Source organism: Oryctolagus cuniculus, chromosome 10, assembly GCF_051225735.1.
Source record: "Oryctolagus cuniculus isolate XC-2025 breed Fujian yellow rabbit chromosome 10, ASM5122573v1, whole genome shotgun sequence".
Lineage (NCBI taxonomy): Eukaryota > Metazoa > Chordata > Mammalia > Lagomorpha > Leporidae > Oryctolagus > Oryctolagus cuniculus.
The window spans coordinates 93200096-93220522 of record NC_142876.1 but is presented as its reverse complement, the minus strand read 5'-3'; the positions used below and the strand labels follow the sequence as shown (position 1 = coordinate 93220522).

Sequence of the window (20427 nt, the reverse complement as noted above, 5' to 3'; positions counted from 1 at the left end):
AGAAATTTAATTAAAAAAAAAAAACATAGTGTAATTAAAAATTTTTAAGCCATACAAAGTGGTGATAAATGGAAAATGAACCTCTGCTTCCCCACTGTGTTGCCTCCCTCAAGATACTAACCCCGTGATTGCTTGCAATTACAGATTCCCGACTGAATCGCAGTGAATAGTTTGGAATTGGGTGTTGCCCAAATAACTCCGATGAAGCTAAGGCTTTGGGCTTGTCTTCTTATCCTGGACACAGGAATTTGTCTCTGTCCCACACGGGAGCTGTAGGACTCACTCCTATCTCTCAGTAACCTGAGAGAGACCTGGAGGAGAAGGCTTGTGCCAGGGCCTGGACCCAAGCTAATAGTGTGTTTGTGTCAACTCCTGACAGGAATCGAGCCCACCGGGAACATGGTGAAGCAGCCAGCCAAGTTCACTGTGGACACCATCAGCGCCGGGCAAGGAGACGTGATGGTGTTTGTGGAGGACCCAGAAGGGAACAAAGAGGAGGTGTGTCCTCACCCCACCAGCAGCTAGTTAGAATAACTTGCCCCAGAGCTGAGCCTTGAAATAGAATTTAAATGGATTCTCAAGAACACAGTGTTTGGTTATATAAAGTGCACTTGGGTTTAGCAAAGACCTTTAGATACTGGAGGCGAGAATACCAGATGATTGTTGCCCTGTGCTTTCTGCACTGGCCGTTCTCTGGGTCTTCCCCGAGGGCATTTGCATGTGCTGTGCTGTTGCTTTCTGTCCAGCGTCTCACACAAATCTGAAATTCTAAGTTCAGTGGTATGTTGTTGGTTTCTGCCTCAGAAGCAGGGATTTGGCCTGACTTGCTTTTTGGTTTTGAAAGGCAGAGAAAGAGACAGAGACAGACAGATCTTCCATCTGCTGCTTCTCTCCCTAATTGCCACAATGGCGAGGGGTTAAACGGGTAGCATGGACCCAAGCACTTGAGCCATCACCTGTTGCCTCTCAGGGTAGGCATTAACATGCAGCTGGAATCAGGAGTGGAGCAGGGGTTTGAACCGAGAGGCGCTACTGTCTGGGATATGGGCATCCCAAACAGTGTGTTAACTGCTGTGCCAGACATCTGCCCCGTGCTGCATGATTTGTCTCTGAGTTCAGGCTGTGCCTTTCCTGGTGCGCTGTGCGGGAGTAGAAGACAGGAAATATTCAGGACCGTCGGGGTTCCTGACCCGGCAGCTGGCTGCAAGGCCTTGGCTGCTCTTCACTTTCACCTGGCATCTTCTCTAACTGTTGCTCATCTTCCCTCCCAGGCACAAGTCACCCCTGACAGCGACAAGAACAAGACATACTCCGTGGAGTACCTGCCCAAGGTCACTGGGCTACACAAAGTAAGATGAGGCTCCCTGGTGGTGGCTTGGATGCTTTTCGGGCTCCTTTCAGTATGTGCCAAAGAAGGCTATCTGGGGAGGAAGAGTGGTTTTCCTGAGTTTAATGCCTGATTTTCCTTTCTGATTATAGAAATATGTGTGCTCATTGTAGAAAATGTGGAGTCTCTATGAGTCAACCTTCAGATTTCGGCTAAAATCTCCATTGCTTTCATTTTACAAGCTAGTTCTTTGCAATGTTGTAGATTTTTCGACTCCGTATTGGCATCTTAATAGTTGTAGCTCTGTGCCTACAGTGTGAATGCTGCAATATATAAACTGTGGACTTTCTGTCCTTAGTGCTTCTTGAAGTGTCCTCCTCCCTTATACCTTTAAAAAAAAATAAGATTTATTATTTGCAAGGCAGAACAACAGAGATAGAGGGAAAGACTGAGAGACAGGTCTTCCATTTGTTGTTTCACTCATTAAATGGCTGCAACAGCTAGGTCTGGGTCAAGCTGAAGGCTGGAACCAGGAACTCCTTTCAGGTCTCCCACATGGGTGGCAGGGTCCCAGATCCTGAGGCTGTTTTCTGCTGCCTTCCCAAGCCAACAGGGAGCTGGATTGCAAGGAGAGCAGCTGGGACCCGGAAGTCTGATATGGAATACTACTGTTGTCACCAGCAGTCTAACCCACTGCACCACAATGTCAGCCCACAATGCCAGCATTCCCACTTGGAGGTGGCCTAGGAGGTTTGGGGATATGGAAGCCCAAGGATGGAGGAATCCAGCTGACTGTCATGGAAGGAAATGACCCACTCAGTATCTGGAAACATCATGGGGACTAAGTCCCCAGGTCATTTGTCTTCGCAGTATTTTGAGTTCTGTTTGTGCTGGTGTCCAGCTGGCCTGTAGGGTGGAGCTTTGAGAGCCTGTGTTTCGGGAGAATGGGGCAGCCTGAGGGTGCACCTTTTGTTGGATAAAGGTCCTTGACAGCATGTTAACGGCCAGACTTTGAGACAAACTCTGCACATTTCCTTGGGCTTCAGCGAATTCACTTGGAATGATGGCATTCGATTTGTTACATACTCTTAGAACTTCATGAATTCAGATAAAAGAAATCTTGGAGGGAGCATTTATATTGTAAATAATTAATTCCTTCCAGCCAAGTATGAGTTCTCGTGAAACCCAGCCCACTACCCTAGAAATTTCAAAGATGAAACTCATGACTCAAGTTTTAGCTAAAAATCAGTGTTCTTTGTCCCAGGCCCACGTGTCTAAGAATAATCTCAGACCCTTGAAGAACCCTGGGCCTCTGGGTTTGAAATCCTAGAACTACACATTTTGTTCTGGGGGCAATGACCCCTTGTACTGCCCCTTTCAAGGACTCAGCATGTAGAGATTCAAATCTAAGTGTTTGCTTCCTACTAGAGAGGTTGACCGATTCTGACATCAGCATTTTTAGTTTGCTCAGAGCTCAGTCTCCAGACTCAACCATATGGCTGACAGGGCCCAGTAACAGTCCTTTGAGGCTGCCAAATTTGGTTCCAGGGTTTCTGGTCCCAGCTGCTTTTGTGTGTGTCCTTCTGAGGAAGGTGGAAAAGAAGATGGTTGATGTGTATGCCTTGATCGTGGTCTTGTTGGGCAAGAGGTTTATCTCTCACCCATCTGTTACCTGTAGGTCACAGTCCTCTTTGCAGGACAGCACATCTCCAAGAGCCCATTTGAAGTCAATGTTGACAAGGCCCAGGGGGATGCCAGCAAAGTCACTGCCAAAGGCCCAGGGTTGGAAGCTACTGGGAATATCGCCAACAAGCCCACCTACTTTGACATCTACACAGCAGGTAATGCGCCCCCACTCTGTGGGGCAGACCTTTGGGCTTGCATCCAGCCTGGAACTTGGAAGCCTTTTGTCTTTCAAATCCAATAACAAGAAAAATAATTTTTCAAATGTGTTATATTTGTAGATAGTTTAAAAATATACTCAACTTTACTGTGATGAGTGAACAGTTTCTGAATATATTTTTTGACTTAAGTATTCTAAGGAAACTTAAGTTTTTAAAGGAATTATCTACTTAACAAAGTTCTATGTAGGTTCCTGCTGGGAGAAGAATAGACTGGATAAGGCAAGGGAATTGTCAGCTTTCTTTTCAGTGTAGAAAATTTAGAAGTGGAAAATATGAAAAAAGCAAAGGTTCAACCATAACTCCTACCACCCCAAGAAAATAGTTCTTAGCCTTTTGATGTGAACTTTCCTCCGTACCAGTGTGTTCCCTGCTGTTTGCATTTTATGCTGATCAGCAGCACACTTTCTTATTTTATTTTATTTTATTTATTTGAAACAGGAGGGGAGAGAGACAGAGTGATTGATTGATTTGGTTCACTCCCCAAATGTCCACAGCAGTCAGAGCTGGGCCAGTGCAAAGCTAGGAGCTGGGAATAAAATCCGACTCTCCCATGTAGTTGGTAGTGTCCCATCTACTTGAGTCATCTCTGTTGTCTCCCATGGAGCACATTAGCTAAAAGTTGGAATTGGAAGTGGAGCCGAACTTGAACTTAGACACTCTGATGTGGGATATTGGTGTCCCAAGCCATGGCTGAACCATGAGTGAAACCCCTATCCCAGGTAGCAGACTTTCTGAGAGGGGACTTGGGCTCACAGGACACTAACTGTATTGTAGGAGCCGGCGTGGGTGACATTGATGTTGTGGTGGAAGACCCCCAGGGGAAGAACACCGTGGAGCTGCTTGTGGAAGACAAAGGAAACCAGGTGCATCGATGTGTGTATAAACCGGTGCAGCCTGGCCCCCACGTGGTCACGGTTTCGTTTGCCGGGGACACCATTCCCAAGAGTCCCTTCGTTGTGCAGGTTGGAGAAGGTGAGTGCTGGGGCATGGAGGCTGACTGTGTGCAGCTGGGTGCCAAGGCTGGGAGAGAGATCGGGGCCAGTGCAAGCTTGCATTTCGCCCCTTTCTGCCAGGTGCACTCCGTTGTTCAGTGGCTCACTTTTCCCTCAAGATACTTGTCCCAGTATCTCCTAGAAGCCATGCAGGGACCTCAGTGCATCACTGTGTGAACTCATATAATCCTCTCCAAAGCACCTGCACGGAAGAGCCTTTGTCCTGGTGGAGAGGTGGGACTGAGGCAGTTGGAGAGTGGGTGCCAGGGACTGAGGTCGGCAGCCGCAGCAGGCGTCCTGCAGCCTCCACGGCTTGGCCTTTGCAAGCTGCCAGCCACGTAGCACCTCTGCTTCTGTCATCACACTGGCTTGTGTGTTGCAGGTGCCAGCAGTGTTCCCATTTTGCACATAGGAACACTGAGGCTTAAGTAACGTTAGGTATCAGTACTGTGGGCATCGGGAGGAGCAGCACTGTAATCTCTGCCCTTAATCGCTCTGCTAATCGCCCTCTGCAGCCCGGAGTATGAACTTGTCTCTAATGGGAGACCCTCCTTCTGACGTTGTGGCCCTGTTTTCATTTGTTTTCCAACTGTGCTGCCTTTTCTAACCGAGACTTGCCTTTCCCTGTTCTGTCCTCCGCCTCTGCGTCTGCAGACTTGGCTTCCTCCTCTGCATCCTGCCAGGGCCAGCCTGGACCCTGAAGCGGTTGGCTTCCTAGTTGCGAGCACTGGGCCAGAGGCTCTTGCTTGGTAAGGGCTGGTCGGGTGGGGCGTCTTTGCCAGTTCTTTGTGCTGTGTGTGCGTGTCAGCTGACCCGGAGCTGTTGTGAGTTCAGGAAATTCCTGTGTGGGTGTTACGACAACTTGTCCAGCCAGACCCCCCAGCCCTCTCTCTAACCACATTGAAACCTGGCTAAGGCTTTGAAAGATGGCAGGGAGTCGAGTGGTTTCCTCCAAAATCTCCTGCTCCGTGTGGTGTCTGGGGGAACTGATGCCCACGTTCAGACCCTCTGTGGATGTGTGTCTCTGCACGTTTCAGTATACATTTAAGCCCTCGGAGGAAGTCTTGTCTTCCTATTATGATTTATTTCTGGTGTAACCAACCTTTCTCACCTTGACAAAGAAAACGACCAACGCAAAAACCCCACACGTACTCCTAAGCCAAGCTCTTTTTGGTATAAGTCAAAGAATTTGCAACAGCTCATTTCTTTCCACTACTGTTTCCCAACATCTTTCCCTCTTGGACAGCCTTTTCCATTTCTGGCATAAGCCAGCTCATCTATCACTTATATTAGTTAGTATTTAATTAGTAGACTTTCTGTTTTAATTGACTACCCCACTCCTCGATGATTTTACATGAAAAGAAACTGTATATTGCTGTCACAATGGAGAGCTCCTGTCACTTGCCCTCAAGTGTCACTATCAACTTAGGTGCATCCACGAGCCACCTAGCATCTCCTGTCACTCTGAGCGGAGTGTGTGACTGTTTAGGAACCAGACGCTTGCCAAATAGGCAGCTGGCGGCATTGCAGGCAGGAGGGGCCCGTGGAGGAAAAGCCTTCCTTCTGAGGAGTACAGTCTTATCTTCTGGGAGCTGTCAGATTTGCAGTGTCAGATTTGGAAAGGAAAAGCCACTTAATAAAGAATGTGACATTTTATCCACGAATCTCCTGTTTCTACTGAACACGGAGGTTGTCTGTGCTCGGGCAGAGACTTCCCAGGGCACAAAGGCATCTTTTACCCCCCTCCCCGACCCCGGGGAGCAGTGGATCTGCGACCTCTCACGGAAGCAATGTTAGAGGCGACCTTCGTTCTTAACTTTCAGACTTAACAGCTTTTTAGAACCAGACCCGGAAACCAAGTCGGGAGTGGTGTTTACTGCTCATTGTTGCCTCTGTAGCCACCCACATTCCAAGGCCTTTGTCACAGACATGGCTAAGAGGTCAGTCTGCCTTGGCCAAGTTGGAGCCAAACTGGTCTCCTCTGGAGATCTCTGTTGTTTTTGCCTCACCATGCGGAAGACAACAGTGATGTCTGGAGGTTACGATTGGACGACCACGAGTTTGGAACCCAGACAGTCATTTTCAACCACTGCAGTTTCCAAGTAGACTTGAAAAAGTCTGGTTTTCTCAATTACGGGCCCTTGAGGGTTTTTTTTTTTTATTTTTTTTATTTTTTTTTATTTTTGACAGGCAGAGTGGACAGTGAGAGAGAGAGACAGAGAGAAAGGTCTTCCTTTGCCGTTGGTTCACCCTCCAATGGCCGCCGTGGCCAGCGCGCTGCGGCCGGCGCACCGCGCTGATCCGATGGCAGGAGCCAGGAGCCAGGTGCTTTTCCTGGTCTCCCATGGGGTGCAGGGCCCAAGCACCTGGGCCATCCTCCACTGCACTCCCTGGCCACAGCAGAGGGCTGGCCTGGAAGAGGGGCAACCGGGACAGAATCCGGCGCCCTGACCGGGACTAGAACCTGGTGTGCCGGCGCCGCTAGGCGGAGGATTAGCCTAGTGAGCCGCGGCGCCGGCCGGCCCTTGAGGTTTAAGGACAGTCCAACACTTTGGTCTTCAATCCCCCTCACCGATGAAAGCATCAGTGCTGGTACCAGGAGCGCAGCATGGAACCGCTGTGCTCTCCAGAGTTCTTTGCCAAATAACTCTTCCCCCATCCTTCCTGTGGTGTGGCTGGACAGAGTTATGTTGTATCCTGACTTCCTGGCCTCGTGTGCTCCCTGAACGAGACCCCTGGCTTGGGTAACTGCTGCATACTCTTTGTGCAAAGCAAACATTTTCTTGGCGGGTGGCTCCCACTTACCTTGGCTTTCTTGACCGACTAAAGAATGAAAGGTTGAACTGATGTCAAAACTTTGCTTGCAGCCTGCAGTCCAAATGCCTGCCGGGCCAGTGGCCGAGGCCTGCAGCCCAAAGGCGTCAGGATCCGAGAGACTGCAGACTTCAAGGTTGACACCAAAGCTGCCGGAAGCGGGGAGCTCGGCGTGACAGTGAAGGGTCCTAGTGAGTGCTCTTGCCCTTCCCTTTCTCTGGTGTGATTTTGGTTAATTTTGTCACCGTGGATATTATACCATGTCCAATTTGGACCAGTTGATCCCAGAGAGCCATGTCAAAGGTATCAGGGCTCCATGGGGAAAGGGAGGAATGAGTGATTAGTCATGTCAGTCCTGGTTGTGGGCTAGACCAGTGGGTGGGAAGACTTCTGGCAGTGGATAAGCAGGGAGGTGAGGGAATTGGGGAAACGCTGCTGTGGGAATGACAACCCCAAAAAGGCTCAGAGAGGAAGGTTCTTCCCGTCACGTAGCTTATAGGCATCTGAGCTGGAATTCAGGCTCAGCCGCCAAAGCCAGTGATTTTCTTACAACAGGCAAGTTACATTTTATAGACTATGAAATTATGTCAAGTACTTAATTACTACCATCCATGCTTATAGAAGGAGAATAAAATTCTCTTAGATTAAGTTCTCTGTGTAGGTAAGTGCTGTTCATGGAGAGCCAGGTTACACCCGGCAACCGCTTCTCTCTCCCTCTTTTGGAGAGGGGAACTGTTGGGGGAAGGGTGTCTTCCTTGTTCCCAAGTTTTACCCTGGGACACAGAACAGCTCAGCACTTTTTCAGTCGTGGTGTTTTCGCTCACCTGCCTTGTGGAGTTGGGAGCTTCTCGTGCCGTGGCAGTTGTCACCCTCTGTGTTCTCACAGGGGCTGGAGCAGGGGTTCTGAGCTCCATAAAGTTAATATTTGATCTCAGCACCAAGCCTGAGGGCAAGCTGTGCCCCAAGGGTGGCCAAGGTTCTAGACTGTGCGGACCTGGAGCCAAGCTGCTCTGAGGCCACGCTTCCTCCCAGCTTGTTTCGACAGGAGCCAAGCAGGCTTTTTTTTTTTTTTTTTCTCCCTGACCTTGGAGATTCACTTGACTCAACGGCTTCCCCAGCCAAACCTCAGGGCTCAACATAAAACAAGTTTCTGCCTGATGGTTGGGTCTGGAGTTTGCGGTGTAGCATCTAAAACCTACTCTCTCGCGGATGGCAGATGCATGCAAGAGCCTCCTTGCTTCTGTTGTGTGCTGTGAGTTGAAGAAGATAAATTTGGACACAATGCATATCATATATTCATTAGGGTTCACTTCCTACCTGGTTTTTGTCAGGGGCAGAGAACAGTGGCTACAGTTGTTAAGATATAATTGGATGACATTTATCTTTTTTTTTTTAAATACTTTTTTTTCATTCTTAAGAGAGGCAGAGAGAAAGCCAGAGACAGATAGAGAAGGTCTTCTTTCTTCCTAGTGGTTCAGTCCCTAAATGCCAGAAGCTGGGAGCTGGGAATTCAATCTCAGTCTCCCATGTAGGTGGCAGGGACCCAAGTACTTGACCTGCTGCCTCCCAGGGTGCACATTAGCAGGAAGCTGGGATTAAAAGCAGTGCTGGATATGAGTGTCCCAAGTACCTGCTATGCCAGACACCTACTCCCCAGGTTTATTTACACTGGGCCCCTCCTGGCTGAGAGAGCTCGGAAAACCTTTCATTTCCTCACACTTTGAGGCAGAGATGGGGCCCGCCTTCAACCGTGGAGTCAGCTCTTGTGTCTTAGCAGATCCCACACTCAGAGGCAGCCCGCTTGGGTTTACCCAGGTGTCTCGTGTTTTGTGCCTTTCTGTGGACCGTGATTCTGAGCGTAGGATTGCATTCCAAAGATTGTGTGCTTGCTTCCTGCAGAGGGCCTGGAGGAGCTGGTGAAGCAAAAAGGCTTTGTGGATGGGGTCTACGCATTCGAGTACTACCCCAGCACCCCGGGGAAGTACAGCATCGCCATCACGTGGGGGGGACACCACATCCCCAAGAGGTGAGTCTCCAGACGGGGATGTGTTTTGCTGGGGGCTCACTCTATCTGGGGCAGACTTGGAGACGGTGGCTTCCTGGGCTACAGGAGGGAAAGAGATCAAGCTTTGTTGGAAAAAAAAAAATTATTATTTTTTTTTGGCAGAGCTGCACACAGGCGTTTGGCGGGTTCTCAGCAGCAGCCGAAAAGTTGCTGTGGTTTTAGCTGCCTTGAAATCAGATGCTGGCGGTTGGGGTTGGTGGGCGGCAGGGCAGCCAGGGGAGCAGTGTAGATAGTAAAAGGGCTGTGTGTGTACACCCGGATGCCCTTTTTTCAATGAATGCCTCTGTTCATGAACACCGCAGGGGCTAAATCTGCTGTGGTTTATATGAAAACCATCTACGTGAGTGCTGTCAGGGACCCAGGGATGTAGTCTGCAGCTTTGCTTCGTGGGCGTCACAGCCGGTCTCTTCTGTTCACGTTTTCCAGCTCTCCTGGGGGCGACTTTAAACTCTGAGTAAATACAGTTTGCCTTGAGAAATACCTGTGCATTACAACAGTCCCCGCCTGTCCATGGGGGTGCCTGAAAACCATGGGGGTGTCTGAGTGTAGACTCTGTTTGCCTATACATACATACCTATGACAAAGTTTAACTTACAATCGAGGCACAGTAAGACATGAGCAACAACGACTAGTTACAAAGTAGAATAATTAGAACATTATACTACAATCAGTTGTATGAATGTGGCCTGCTTATTTCTCAAAATATCTTGTGCTGTACCCACTCTTGTGATGACGACTGAGATAGTGCGCCAACCCAATGTGAAGAAGTGAGGTGGAGGACGTAGATGTTTGTTGTATTAAGCCACTGTTGACCTTTTGATTACATGTATTTTATTTTTGTTTTTTCTTAAAAAAATTTATTTGAGAGAGAGAAAGGAAAAGAGACAGAGAAAGATGTTCCCTCCTGAGATGGCTGGAGTGTCTGGCGCTGGGCCAGGCCAAAGCTGGGAGCCAGGAACTCCATCCAAGTCTCCCCCATGGGTGGCAGGGACCCAAGTACTTGGGCCATCTTCCACTGTCTCCCCAGGTGTCTTAGCAGGGAGCTGGATGGGAAACAGAGTAGCTGGGACTGGGACTAGCATCCTTTATGGGATGCCGGTGCTGGACATGGCAGCCTAACCCACTGTACCACAACGTCAGCCCTTCGACGTATTTTGGATGGAAGTTGCCCTTTAGGAGCTGAACCCATGGGAAATCGAACTGTGGATAAAGGGGACTACTGTATAGAGGTCTGAATATCTAAGCACACTTTTTGAACTTCTGTACCAGGGCAACAGCACATTAATTCACAGACGGGATGAAGCCTGTTCTCCCTAGTTTTCTTGTTATAGCTTAAACGGACTGAGAAGTGTGGACTCACCTTCCTGGGCGCCGAGTCAGGGCAGCTGTGCACACAGGTGGTATGGGAGCAGGAGGATAGTCCAGTGCGTATGGCCTCCTGAGTTGCCTAAGGCAGCCGTATTGTAGTATATTGTTGACGTAATAATGGATGTAGGGAAACCTGCTTGGAAGGGCTTGCCAGCTGTCTGAGTGTCCAGGTGAAAGCATCAGGCGAGTGGAAAGAACGTGTGGTAACAGTTGCTGGCCGTAGGTTGCTGCTTCATTAAGGGTCTTCATTCCTGCTGCTTCTATTCCCCTCATTTCCAGCCCCTTTGAAGTTCAAGTTGGCCCTGAAGCAGGCATGCAGAAGGTCCGTGCGTGGGGCCCTGGCCTCCATGGAGGGATTGTCGGGCGCTCGGCAGACTTTGTGGTGGAGTCAATTGGCTCTGAAGTGGGATCTCTGGGTAAGTGGAGGCAGCTGACCAGCAACGCCTGGGGTGCTGAGGCTCACAGGGCACTCGGGTCTGGGGCCAGGCTGCTCCTAATCTCCTGGTCTCCTGAGCACCGGAGGCCATCTCTGGACGCTGCTGGGGTTTCCTCCTCCCCCGCCTCTGGCACCAGAAGTCTGTCATCCGCCAGAACCTGAGGGCAGAGGTCTTAGGTGGGTTTTGTACCTAAAACAGTATTTGGAACATAGGAGGTACCTCATCAGAATTGTTGACCGACCCTTAGTTTAGATAAATGGATGAATGAGTGAATGTGGCTAAAACCTGAAATTTGAAATTTTTCTCTGAAGCATGACCGTTTATTTTAAATGCAAATCTGACATTTTAGATTTGCAGTCAGCAAACTTTTTCTTTAAAATACCAGATAGCAAATACTTGCAACATGTGGACCATATGGTCTCTGTCACAATTATTGGGCCCTGCCATTGTAGCCTGGAAGCAGCCATAGAAAATACAAAAACAAATGGATGTGTCCATGTTCCAGTGAGACTTTATTTACAAAAACAAAAACAAGCACTGGGCCAGATTGGGCCTTCGGGGTATAGTTTAGTGACCTCTGTTTTAGATAATAGCCATGAGCAAAAGGGGAAAAAATAAGAAATGAAATTCGGTGTTTCCTTCTAGAGAGATGATGTCAATCACCCTGGCATATTGTATCCTAGCCTAGAAATAATAATTAACCTCTGGCTATGTCCTTCCAGACTTTTTGCTGGGACATAGACATACAAATGTTGGTTTGCTGCATAAACTCTCAAGGGAAATTTTTCTGTCTTTGTGCATTTGGTAGATACAGCTTATGCCTTCATTTTCCACAGCTCCCAGGGAATTTCATTGTATGGATATATCTATTGTTAGACACTCTGGTTGTTTCCAGGACTTTCTATAAAAACAATGCTGAACGCATATCCTTGGTTATTTCCTTTGAGATAAAAGCCAGAAGTAGATTCTGTTGGACAAAGAGTGGGTGTTGGTTTAAGCTTTTTGGCACTTGTTGCCATGTTACCAGTAGAAAGGTTTGCTAGTCAATCCTCCTTGTTAGATTATACATTTTTTTTTAATTTTTTTTATTTGACAGATAGAGTTAGACAGTGAGGAAGAGACAGAGAGAAAGGTCTTCCTTCCGTTGGTTCACCCCCCAAATGGCTGCTATGGCTGGTCCGCTGCGTTGATCCGAAGCCAGAAGCCAGGTGCTTCCTCCTGGTCTCCCATGGGGTGCAGGGCCCAAGCACTTGGGCCATCCTCCAATGCCTTCCCGGGCCACAGCAGAGAGCTGGACTGGAAGAGGAGCACCCGGGGCTAGAACCCAGTGCCCATATGGGATGTCGGCGCTGCAGGTTGCTGCTTCATTACTGCTGCTTCTATATCCAAGTGAGCCACGGCGCCGGCCCCTAGATGACACCTTTTTTTATTAGAAACTATATAATGCAATCTTTCCATCTCTAGCAGGGTCTAGGAGGCATGGTTTTGTGGACAGGGAACAGAGATTTCAATCTTCTGGCTGATATGTGGCTTTTTGGGAGGCAGAGGGAATGAGTTGGTTATGAAACAGAGCAGATACTTTGCACCACGTAACCAGGGAGGCCCTTCCCCCCACCCCCAGGGTTTGCCATTGAAGGCCCCTCCCAGGCGAAGATCGAGTATGATGACCAGAATGATGGATCATGTGATGTCAAATATTGGCCCAAAGAGCCTGGTGAATATGCTGTTCACATCATGTGTGACGACGAAGACATCAAAGACAGCCCATACATGGCCTTCATCCACCCAGCCACTGGAGACTACAACCCTGATCTGGTGAATGAACTTGTGTTTCTGTCTGCTCTTCCCTGGCTCTCTAAACCCCTACACCAGCAGGGTGGCCTTAAGCAGCATGTTGAGAGGTGGTAGGGAGGGCATTGGGATCTTAGGAGGTAGGTAGGCCTGGATTTGACTCCCGCTGGTACCTCTTGGCACTTCTACAATATTGAGCAGGTAGCCTACCTCTTTGGCTCTCTGCTGTCATCCTCTGTAAAATGGGGCTGCTCCAGGCGTCTGCTTCCTAGAGCTGTTGGACAGTGCAAGGAGGCCTCATGCAGAAGGACAGCTGTGAGGCCTGTGCTGTACAGGGCTCCATAAACTGCTATATTCCTGCAACTCACAACTCATAGTACCTTATTTCCATCTGGCCGCATTCTGCATTTATTGTTTCAGAGTGCTCCGTAGGTAAAGGTGGTTACTCCCCAGGTCCCTTTCCCTTAAATAGGAGCAATGACAAGCATCAAGTCTGAGCCAACCTGGCTGACGGGAAGTGTCCCACATCCACTGTGTGCTGTGAACCCCCACAGGCAGCTGTGCATTGACTGTCTCCAGTCCCGACTGGCAGCTGCTCCTCTTTGGCCAACTGCTAGTCCTTTGCTCTGTGGAGCTGCAGACTTTGGAACTGTTGTCTCTGATGAAGGTTCTGAGTCCTCTCAAAGTGCGCACATTACAACCGGGTGTGGCTGCCCAGTTCCTGTTAGGCCCTCTGTCAGCTCAGAATGTAGCAGGGAGCCTGGGTTTGTTTGGCCCTGGTTTTAGAGAGTTTTCTCCCTCATGAGAGGTTAATGATACGTACTACTTATTTCTAAGTTATAGCAAACTTGAGCATTTTGCTCTCCCTCCATTCTTCATATAGGGGTTTGGTTGGGGCATCACATGGAGAGAACCATTTTGGCCTTTTGCCCTAGGTTCGAGCATATGGGCCAGGTTTGGAGAAATCTGGGTGCATTGTCAACAACCCAGCCGAGTTCACTGTGGATCCAAAGGATGCTGGAAAAGCTCCGTTGAAGATATTTGCTCAGGTAAATTTCCATAGGCCACCCTGGCAGGTCATTGTCAGGTGACAGGATCTGCCTGTGTAATGGGAAGTTGTTCAGTCCATCTGCTCCTCGGTTTCTTCTAGTACATGCTGGGGATGAGAATAGTGTCTCTTGGGGGTATGTGAGAATTAAATGAAATGCACATGTTTATGATTTGTATTCTATAGAAACAAAACTTAATTTTTCACATGACCTATAATGTCTTTTGATGTGATGGAAGCTGCTTAAACCAGAATGGGAAGTTTGCAAGCAAGACTTTTTAAAATGTCTTAAAATATCTAATTTTAATTAAGTCGAATTTGGCCAAAGGACTTCGGTGCAGAAATTAAAATTAAGAAGCATTGTGTGGCCACAGCTACCCAGGGCTATTTGTTGTTAATAATCAACAATAATTGTAATGTTTTGTTGTCATTGTGTTGTGACACTGTGGCATGTTGTAGTGGCTCTGTGAAGTTTTGTTGGATAAGTAAGCAGTGACCTGGCTGTCTTGGGAGGCCATGGTGACCGCCTTTGATGGACACAAGGTGAGGGTCACGTCTGACTCTTTTGCAGGATGGGGAAGGCCAGCCCATTGACATCCAGATGAAGAGCCGCATGGATGGCACGTATGCTTGCTCCTACACCCCGGTTAAGGCCATCAAGCACACCATCGCTGTGGTCTGGGGAGGCGTGAGCATCCCGCAGAGCCCCTTCCGGGTAGGTTTGAAGGCAGGATCTCGGCTGTTATATGAAAAAACTTGATCATTTGCCGTATCTGGGTTCCATGCCCAGTGTTAACTTGACTGTATGGAGAGAACCCATTCTTGGTAGCCCTTGAATGATCGAGTGGCCTGGATGTCTGAGAGCTCCAGACTGCCCCGAATGACTGTTTATACCAGTGTTTCCCTTTGTGTTTTACTGGGTCCAAGCAGAGGAGAGCTTAGTAACTTTCTGTGTGCCTTCTCTAGGTCAACATCGGGCAAGGTAGCCATCCGCAGAAGGTCAAAGTGTTTGGGCCAGGCGTGGAGAGAAGTGGTCTGAAGGCAAATGAGCCCACCCACTTCACAGTGGACTGCACTGAGGCTGGGGAAGGTGAGAAGCCGCTTCATCCAACGCAGTGATTGTTGCTGTGTGGGGAGGGTGGCGGGTAGCGGCTCACCAGAGAGCCTGTGTGTCAGTTCCCCGGTGATATCTGTGCCAGTCCTCCGTGCCTTTCCCAGAGCCCTCGCTTACCCATCCCTCTCTCGGGTTCCTTACTGGAATACTCCCAGGCGCTTCCTTGGGGTGTCAGCCTGAGCTGGAAGGGATTTCACAGGACAAGCTGTTTCTTGTAAGCTGCTGCTAATTAGCTGGTCCATTCCAGGTGATGTCAGCGTTGGCATAAAGTGTGATGCCCGGGTGTTGAGTGAGGATGAGGAAGATGTGGATTTTGACATTATTCACAATGCCAACGACACGTTCACTGTCAAATATGTGCCTCCAGCTGCTGGACGATACACGATCAAAGTTCTCTTCGCATCTCAGGTGTGTGTGGAGGCCTCGGCGGAGTGGGCTGGGTTCTCTCTGGCCACTTGTGAATATTCCCTTTTTGGTTTTTTAGCAATAGGACGGTGTTTTGTGAACTTAACTCAGTGGTTTTGTCTCGGGTTCCTTGAAACCAACAAGGGAAACCACTCCCCAGCACTAAAGTTTTACCACATTCTAACAAAAGGGAGGTGGTATATCCAGTGATTTTAAAGCAGGGCTCTGAAAAGAAACTGGATTGTTGTAAACATTCACCAAGTTTCAACTGAAATGTGACCTCTTTGGAGCAATGACTTTGGCCCCCACCCTCAGGCTTCCACCATAGGGAGAGGTGTTTGGAAGTTTGAGGTGTGTGATGGTGAGGATGGGGTGAACAGCACCTTGAAACAGGCAGTCTTGAAGTCCTGTTGGTTCCTTGTTAACATAGAAATAGAGACCTCAGGAGTACATCCTGTACCTAAGGGTTGTGATCTCGAGTTGATGCCATCCAAGTAACCTATTCTGCCTTTCTTCTGACAGTCTGCAGAATTCTTTCTGAAGAATTATAATTGTTCTGTTTTAATCACTTCCTTACATTCCCTGAACCGTAACTCTCAGACTGTCTCTGGAGAACATTTCTTCTCTTTGACCCCATATCTTATCATCATTTTTAGTTTTATTCTTGGTAGCAATTTTTTATTCCTAAGTACCCAATGAGTGGTGTCAAAGGCTCGCGATTTCCAGTTTGGTTTGTAAGACTGGGGGTCCAGGCTCTGGTGGGCAGCCTGAGGTGGCCCTCGCCTGCTATGATGTGAGGGTGTGAGGCCTTGACTGTCAGTATCAGACTTTTGCTTCCAGCCGCTACTGTAGATGTGGTACCATGGTTCACCTGGGCATTTGGGCAGAAGGTTGAGCTCTGGTAGGGACTCCAGCGGGCTCTCCTTCTGAGACAGCGTCTCTGCCACAGGAAATCCCCGCCAGCCCTTTCAGGGTGAAAGTCGATCCTTCCCACGACGCCAGCAAAGTGAAGGCAGAAGGCCCAGGGCTCAGCAAAACAGGTAAGAGGCTGTCCTTCTGGGCTATTGCGGGCCAGTGGCCCTGGGCATGTTTGGGCTAAGGCCTGGAGGATACTCACCGCTACCTGTTCTATGAGCTGCACCTGTTCTGCCCTGTGTCTAGGGCATTGCTCTCCTTGTGCTGTGGGTTTGCTATGAGGAGTGAACCTGCCTGACTGGTTCTAAAAGTGAAACCGCTCAGTCGACCTGTCTCCTTCCAGGTGTGGAAAACGGGAAACCAACCCACTTCACCGTCTACACGAAGGGCGCCGGGAAGGCCCCACTCGACGTGCAGTTCAGCAGCCCTCTCCCTGGTAACGCGGTGAAGGAGTTGGATATCATCGATAATTACGACTACTCTCACACCGTGAAGTACACACCCACGCAGCAGGTAGGGGCCTCGTCACTCCTGGCCCTGTGGTGCCCAGCCAGGCCCCTTCCGGGCAGCAGCGCTGTGCCTTGAACAACCAGGGCTGTAACAGGTGCTGCTCCTTGTGTTCCCCTGGAAGATCTCTGGGAGCACTAATGGAGAGCCCTCTGGGTTCTTTAGGGAAGGCTGCGGAATTCCCAGGAACACACAGGAAGTTAGTCTCCTGTATCCACCTCCACTTAGGGTCTGTCCGGGGAATTGCTGAGTTCTTGAGATTTGAGACCAAATGCCTTTTTTTTTTTTTTTTTTTTATCAGTCTTCAGTAGACTTTTAATAAGAAAATAACAGTGACAGAGAAAGAATGAAGGGAGGAGAGTGGACAGAAAAAGCCCCCTCCTTCCTCAGCACACAGCTTATATACAAAATCTGGCCAATTGCAAGCGGGCTCAAGTCCATGCATGGAAAACTCCAATCCGCTGTCTGTTCACGCAGTGTGCACGCGTCCTCAGGCCAATCAGATGAGGTGTCACACAGCAGGCAGGCTCACCGCACGGTCCTCAGCGCCATCTTGTTGTTTACAACATTCTCAACTCCCCTGGAAAGTCCTGACTGTGGGAAAGCATTGCCCTAACCAAAACTAGCAACATCCACCTTGTGATAAAAACACAGCAACAGCTATCAGACCGACCTTGATGTGGGGGCTCCATGGCTGCGCATCCCATGGAGCCCCACAACATTCGCCACTGTACAGCAGACCTCAACTCCTAAGGAAGAGTCACCACACAATGTAAGGTCTCAGATCACAACGCAACCTCTCTACTGAGAGGTCAGTATGAAAAGGCTGGAAAATCCGGCCAGCGCCGCAGCTCAATAGGCTAATCCTCCGCCTAGCGGCACCAGCACACCGGGTTCTAGTCCCGGTCTGTGCTGCTGTCCCAGTTGCCCCTCTTCCAAGCCAGTTCTCTGCTATTGGCCCGGGAGTGCAGTGGAGGATGGCCCAAGTACTTGGGCCCTGCACCCCATGGGAGACCAGGATAAGTACCTGGCTCCTGTCTTTGGATCAGCGCGGTACGCCAGCCGCGGCAGCCATTGCAGGGTTAACCAACAGCAAAGGAAGACCTTTCTCTCTGTCTCTCTCTCTCACTGTCCACTCTGCTATGAGGTGCCAGAATTTTTAAAAATACTTATTTATCTACTTGAAAGGAAAAGTGACACACACACACACATACAGAGACAGACAGACATCTTGCATTTATTGGTTAACTCTGCAAATGGCCACAATGACTGGGGCTGGGCCAGGTGGAAGCCAGGAACCTGGAACACCACCCAGGTCTCTTAAGTGGGTGGCAGGAGCCCAAGTACTTGTGCCATCTGCTGCTTCTTTCTCAAGTGCATTTGTAGGGAGCTTGATCAGAAGTGGAACAGCCGGGCACTCATATGGGATGGTGATGTCTCAGGCAGCTGCTTTTAACCCACTGCATCAAAATGGCAGCCCTACCTTTCTCTCTTACTCTCTCCCCCTCCCCTCCCCTCCCCTCCCCTCCCCTCCCCTCCCCTCCCCTCCCCTCCCAATCCATCTCCCTCCCTTCCTCCCAGCTGCCTGCTAGTCTTTTGTTAATTACTCACCTATCAGGGACTTCCACGCCTTCTTCTCTGTTTGGCCTTGCTGGCCCCTCTAGCTTAGTTTCCTCTTTTTACGAGGTGTTACAGTGGGGTCTTTTCTCAGAGAGCCAAGTTTTCTCAGTCCCCAAGGCCCACAGCACCGCTGATGGCAACAAATCGTTCCCCTTTATGAAATGCAGGAATGCAGACAGAGCCTGCGGTCCAGGCCGGCTTACTGGGATTATTTTAGGCAGTAAAGGCCTGCACATTCTACCTTCTCTGTACAGGGCTATGTTTATTTGTTTAACATTTTTTTCTAATTTATTATTTTTATTGTGGTAAAGTACACATTCATACCACGTTTAAGTGTGTCCCTGGAGGTAGTCCCTCAGTTCATTCTGTAACTCTTTTCATCTTGTCGAGCTGAAACTCTGCACCCATTATGTTTGTGTAAGATCCTGTTTGCCTTCGTGTTCACACCTCCAGGCTCTGGCGAGCAGACATGCTGGCATAAAAGGCCGGGTTCGGCACTTGTCCTGCGCCTCGGAGGAGCCTGTGTTCTTGAGGGGAGCGTCCCACCGTGTGGGGAACTCCATGTTTAGGAGGAGAAGGCCGATGCTTCCTGCAGACATGCTGCTCGGAACACTAGCCGGGCGGGCTCAGCGAGTTGCCGGCCAGAACCAGGTGGCAGGCTGAGGGGTACAGTGAGGATGGGAGTGTCGTGGAGGTGTCCCGTCAGCTTTCTGTCTGGCATATCCTTGCAGAGGAAGTCTCTGAGAACTCCCCTGGCTCCAGGATGGGTTTGCTGGGCTGGATTCTGCCCGTCTCGTTACAAGTCTGATCTTTTTTTTTTTTTTTTGAAAGATTTATTTTTGGTGTTTGAAAGGTAGAGTTACAGAGAGAGGTCGAGACAGAGAGAGAGGTCTTCCATCCACTGGTTCACTCTCAAAATGGCTGCAACGGCTGGAGCTAGGCTGATCTGAAGCCATGAGCTGGGAGTTTCTTCCAGGTCCCCCACATGGGTGCAGAGGCCCAAGCACTTGGGCCATCTTCCACTGCTTTCCCAGGCCATAGCAGAGAGCTAGTTGGGAAGTGAAGCAGCTGGGATTCAAACCAGTGCCCATATGGGATGGTGGCTTTACCCGCTATGCCACAGAGCCGGCCTTAACTTGTGATCTCTTTTTTTAAAAGATTTATTTATTTATTTGAAAGTCAGAGTTACACAGAGAGAGAAGGAGAGGCAGAGAGAGAGAGGTCTTCCATCCCCTGGTTCACTCCCCAGATGGCCGCAATTGCCAGAGCTGTGCTGATCCAAAGCCAGGAGCCAGGAGCTTCCTCCAGGTCTCCCATGTTGATGCAGGGGCCCAAGGACTTGGGCCATCCTCCACTACCTTCCCAGGCCATAGCAGAGAGCTGGATCGGAAGAGGAGCAGCCGGGACTAGAAACAGTGCCCACATAGGATGCCGGCACCTCAGGCCAGGGCTTCAACCCACTGCGCCACAGTGCCAGCCCCAGACGTGTGACCTCTTAATCATCAGACTTGCTTCCTCCTATGCTGCCTTTTTTATTGCCCAAATTTTTAAATTGTGAAATAGATATAACAGAAAATTTACTATCTTACACATTTAAAAAAAATATTCAAAGATTTGGAAGCCAGAGAGAGAGAGGGAGAGTGACAGAAAAGGAGAGCTTTTCCTTCCACTGGTTCACTCACCAAATGGCCACCACAGGCAGGTCTAGGCAAGCCAGGAGCCAGGAACTCCATCCGGTTCTACCACACGAGTGGCAGGGTCCCAAGCACTGCAGCCAACATCCACCACCTTCACAGGTGCATCAGCAGAGAGCGGGACCGGAAATGGAGCAGCCGAGGTCTCTAACCAGCACTCTCTGCTATGGGATGATGGCATCACAAGCAGCACTTAAACCGCTGCACCACAATGCTGCCCATCTTATCTTTTTTTTTTTTTTTTTAAAGATTTATTATTTGAAAGGAAGAGCTACAGAGAGAAGGAGAGGGAGACAGACAGAGTGAGGTCTTCTATCCGCTGGTTCACTCCCCAGATAAATGCAATGGCCAGAGCTGGGCCAATCCAAAGCCAGGAGCTGGGAGCTTCTTCTGGGTCTCCCATGCTAGTGCAGGGGTCCGAGGACT

General features: G+C 49.4%; 1 protein-coding gene across 7 annotated transcripts in view; it reads left to right on the top strand.

Annotated features, from left to right (window-relative positions):
- The window catches only part of FLNB (filamin B), a 156092-nt gene that overhangs the window by 79507 nt on the left and 56158 nt on the right, over positions 1-20427 (top strand). For all 7 annotated transcript variants that reach the window (XM_002713270.6, XM_002713267.5, XM_002713269.6 and 4 more), the window contains exons 5-18: positions 380-498; positions 1272-1349; positions 3006-3168; positions 4006-4203; positions 7091-7228; positions 8937-9063; positions 10750-10886; positions 12529-12722; positions 13634-13747; positions 14318-14461; positions 14713-14836; positions 15108-15268; positions 16215-16305; positions 16524-16693. In XM_002713270.6, coding sequence (XP_002713316.1) covers positions 380-498; positions 1272-1349; positions 3006-3168; positions 4006-4203; positions 7091-7228; positions 8937-9063; positions 10750-10886; positions 12529-12722; positions 13634-13747; positions 14318-14461; positions 14713-14836; positions 15108-15268; positions 16215-16305; positions 16524-16693 — 1958 coding nt within the window. The remainder of the gene's footprint in view (positions 1-379; positions 499-1271; positions 1350-3005; positions 3169-4005; positions 4204-7090; positions 7229-8936; positions 9064-10749; positions 10887-12528; positions 12723-13633; positions 13748-14317; positions 14462-14712; positions 14837-15107; positions 15269-16214; positions 16306-16523; positions 16694-20427) is intronic.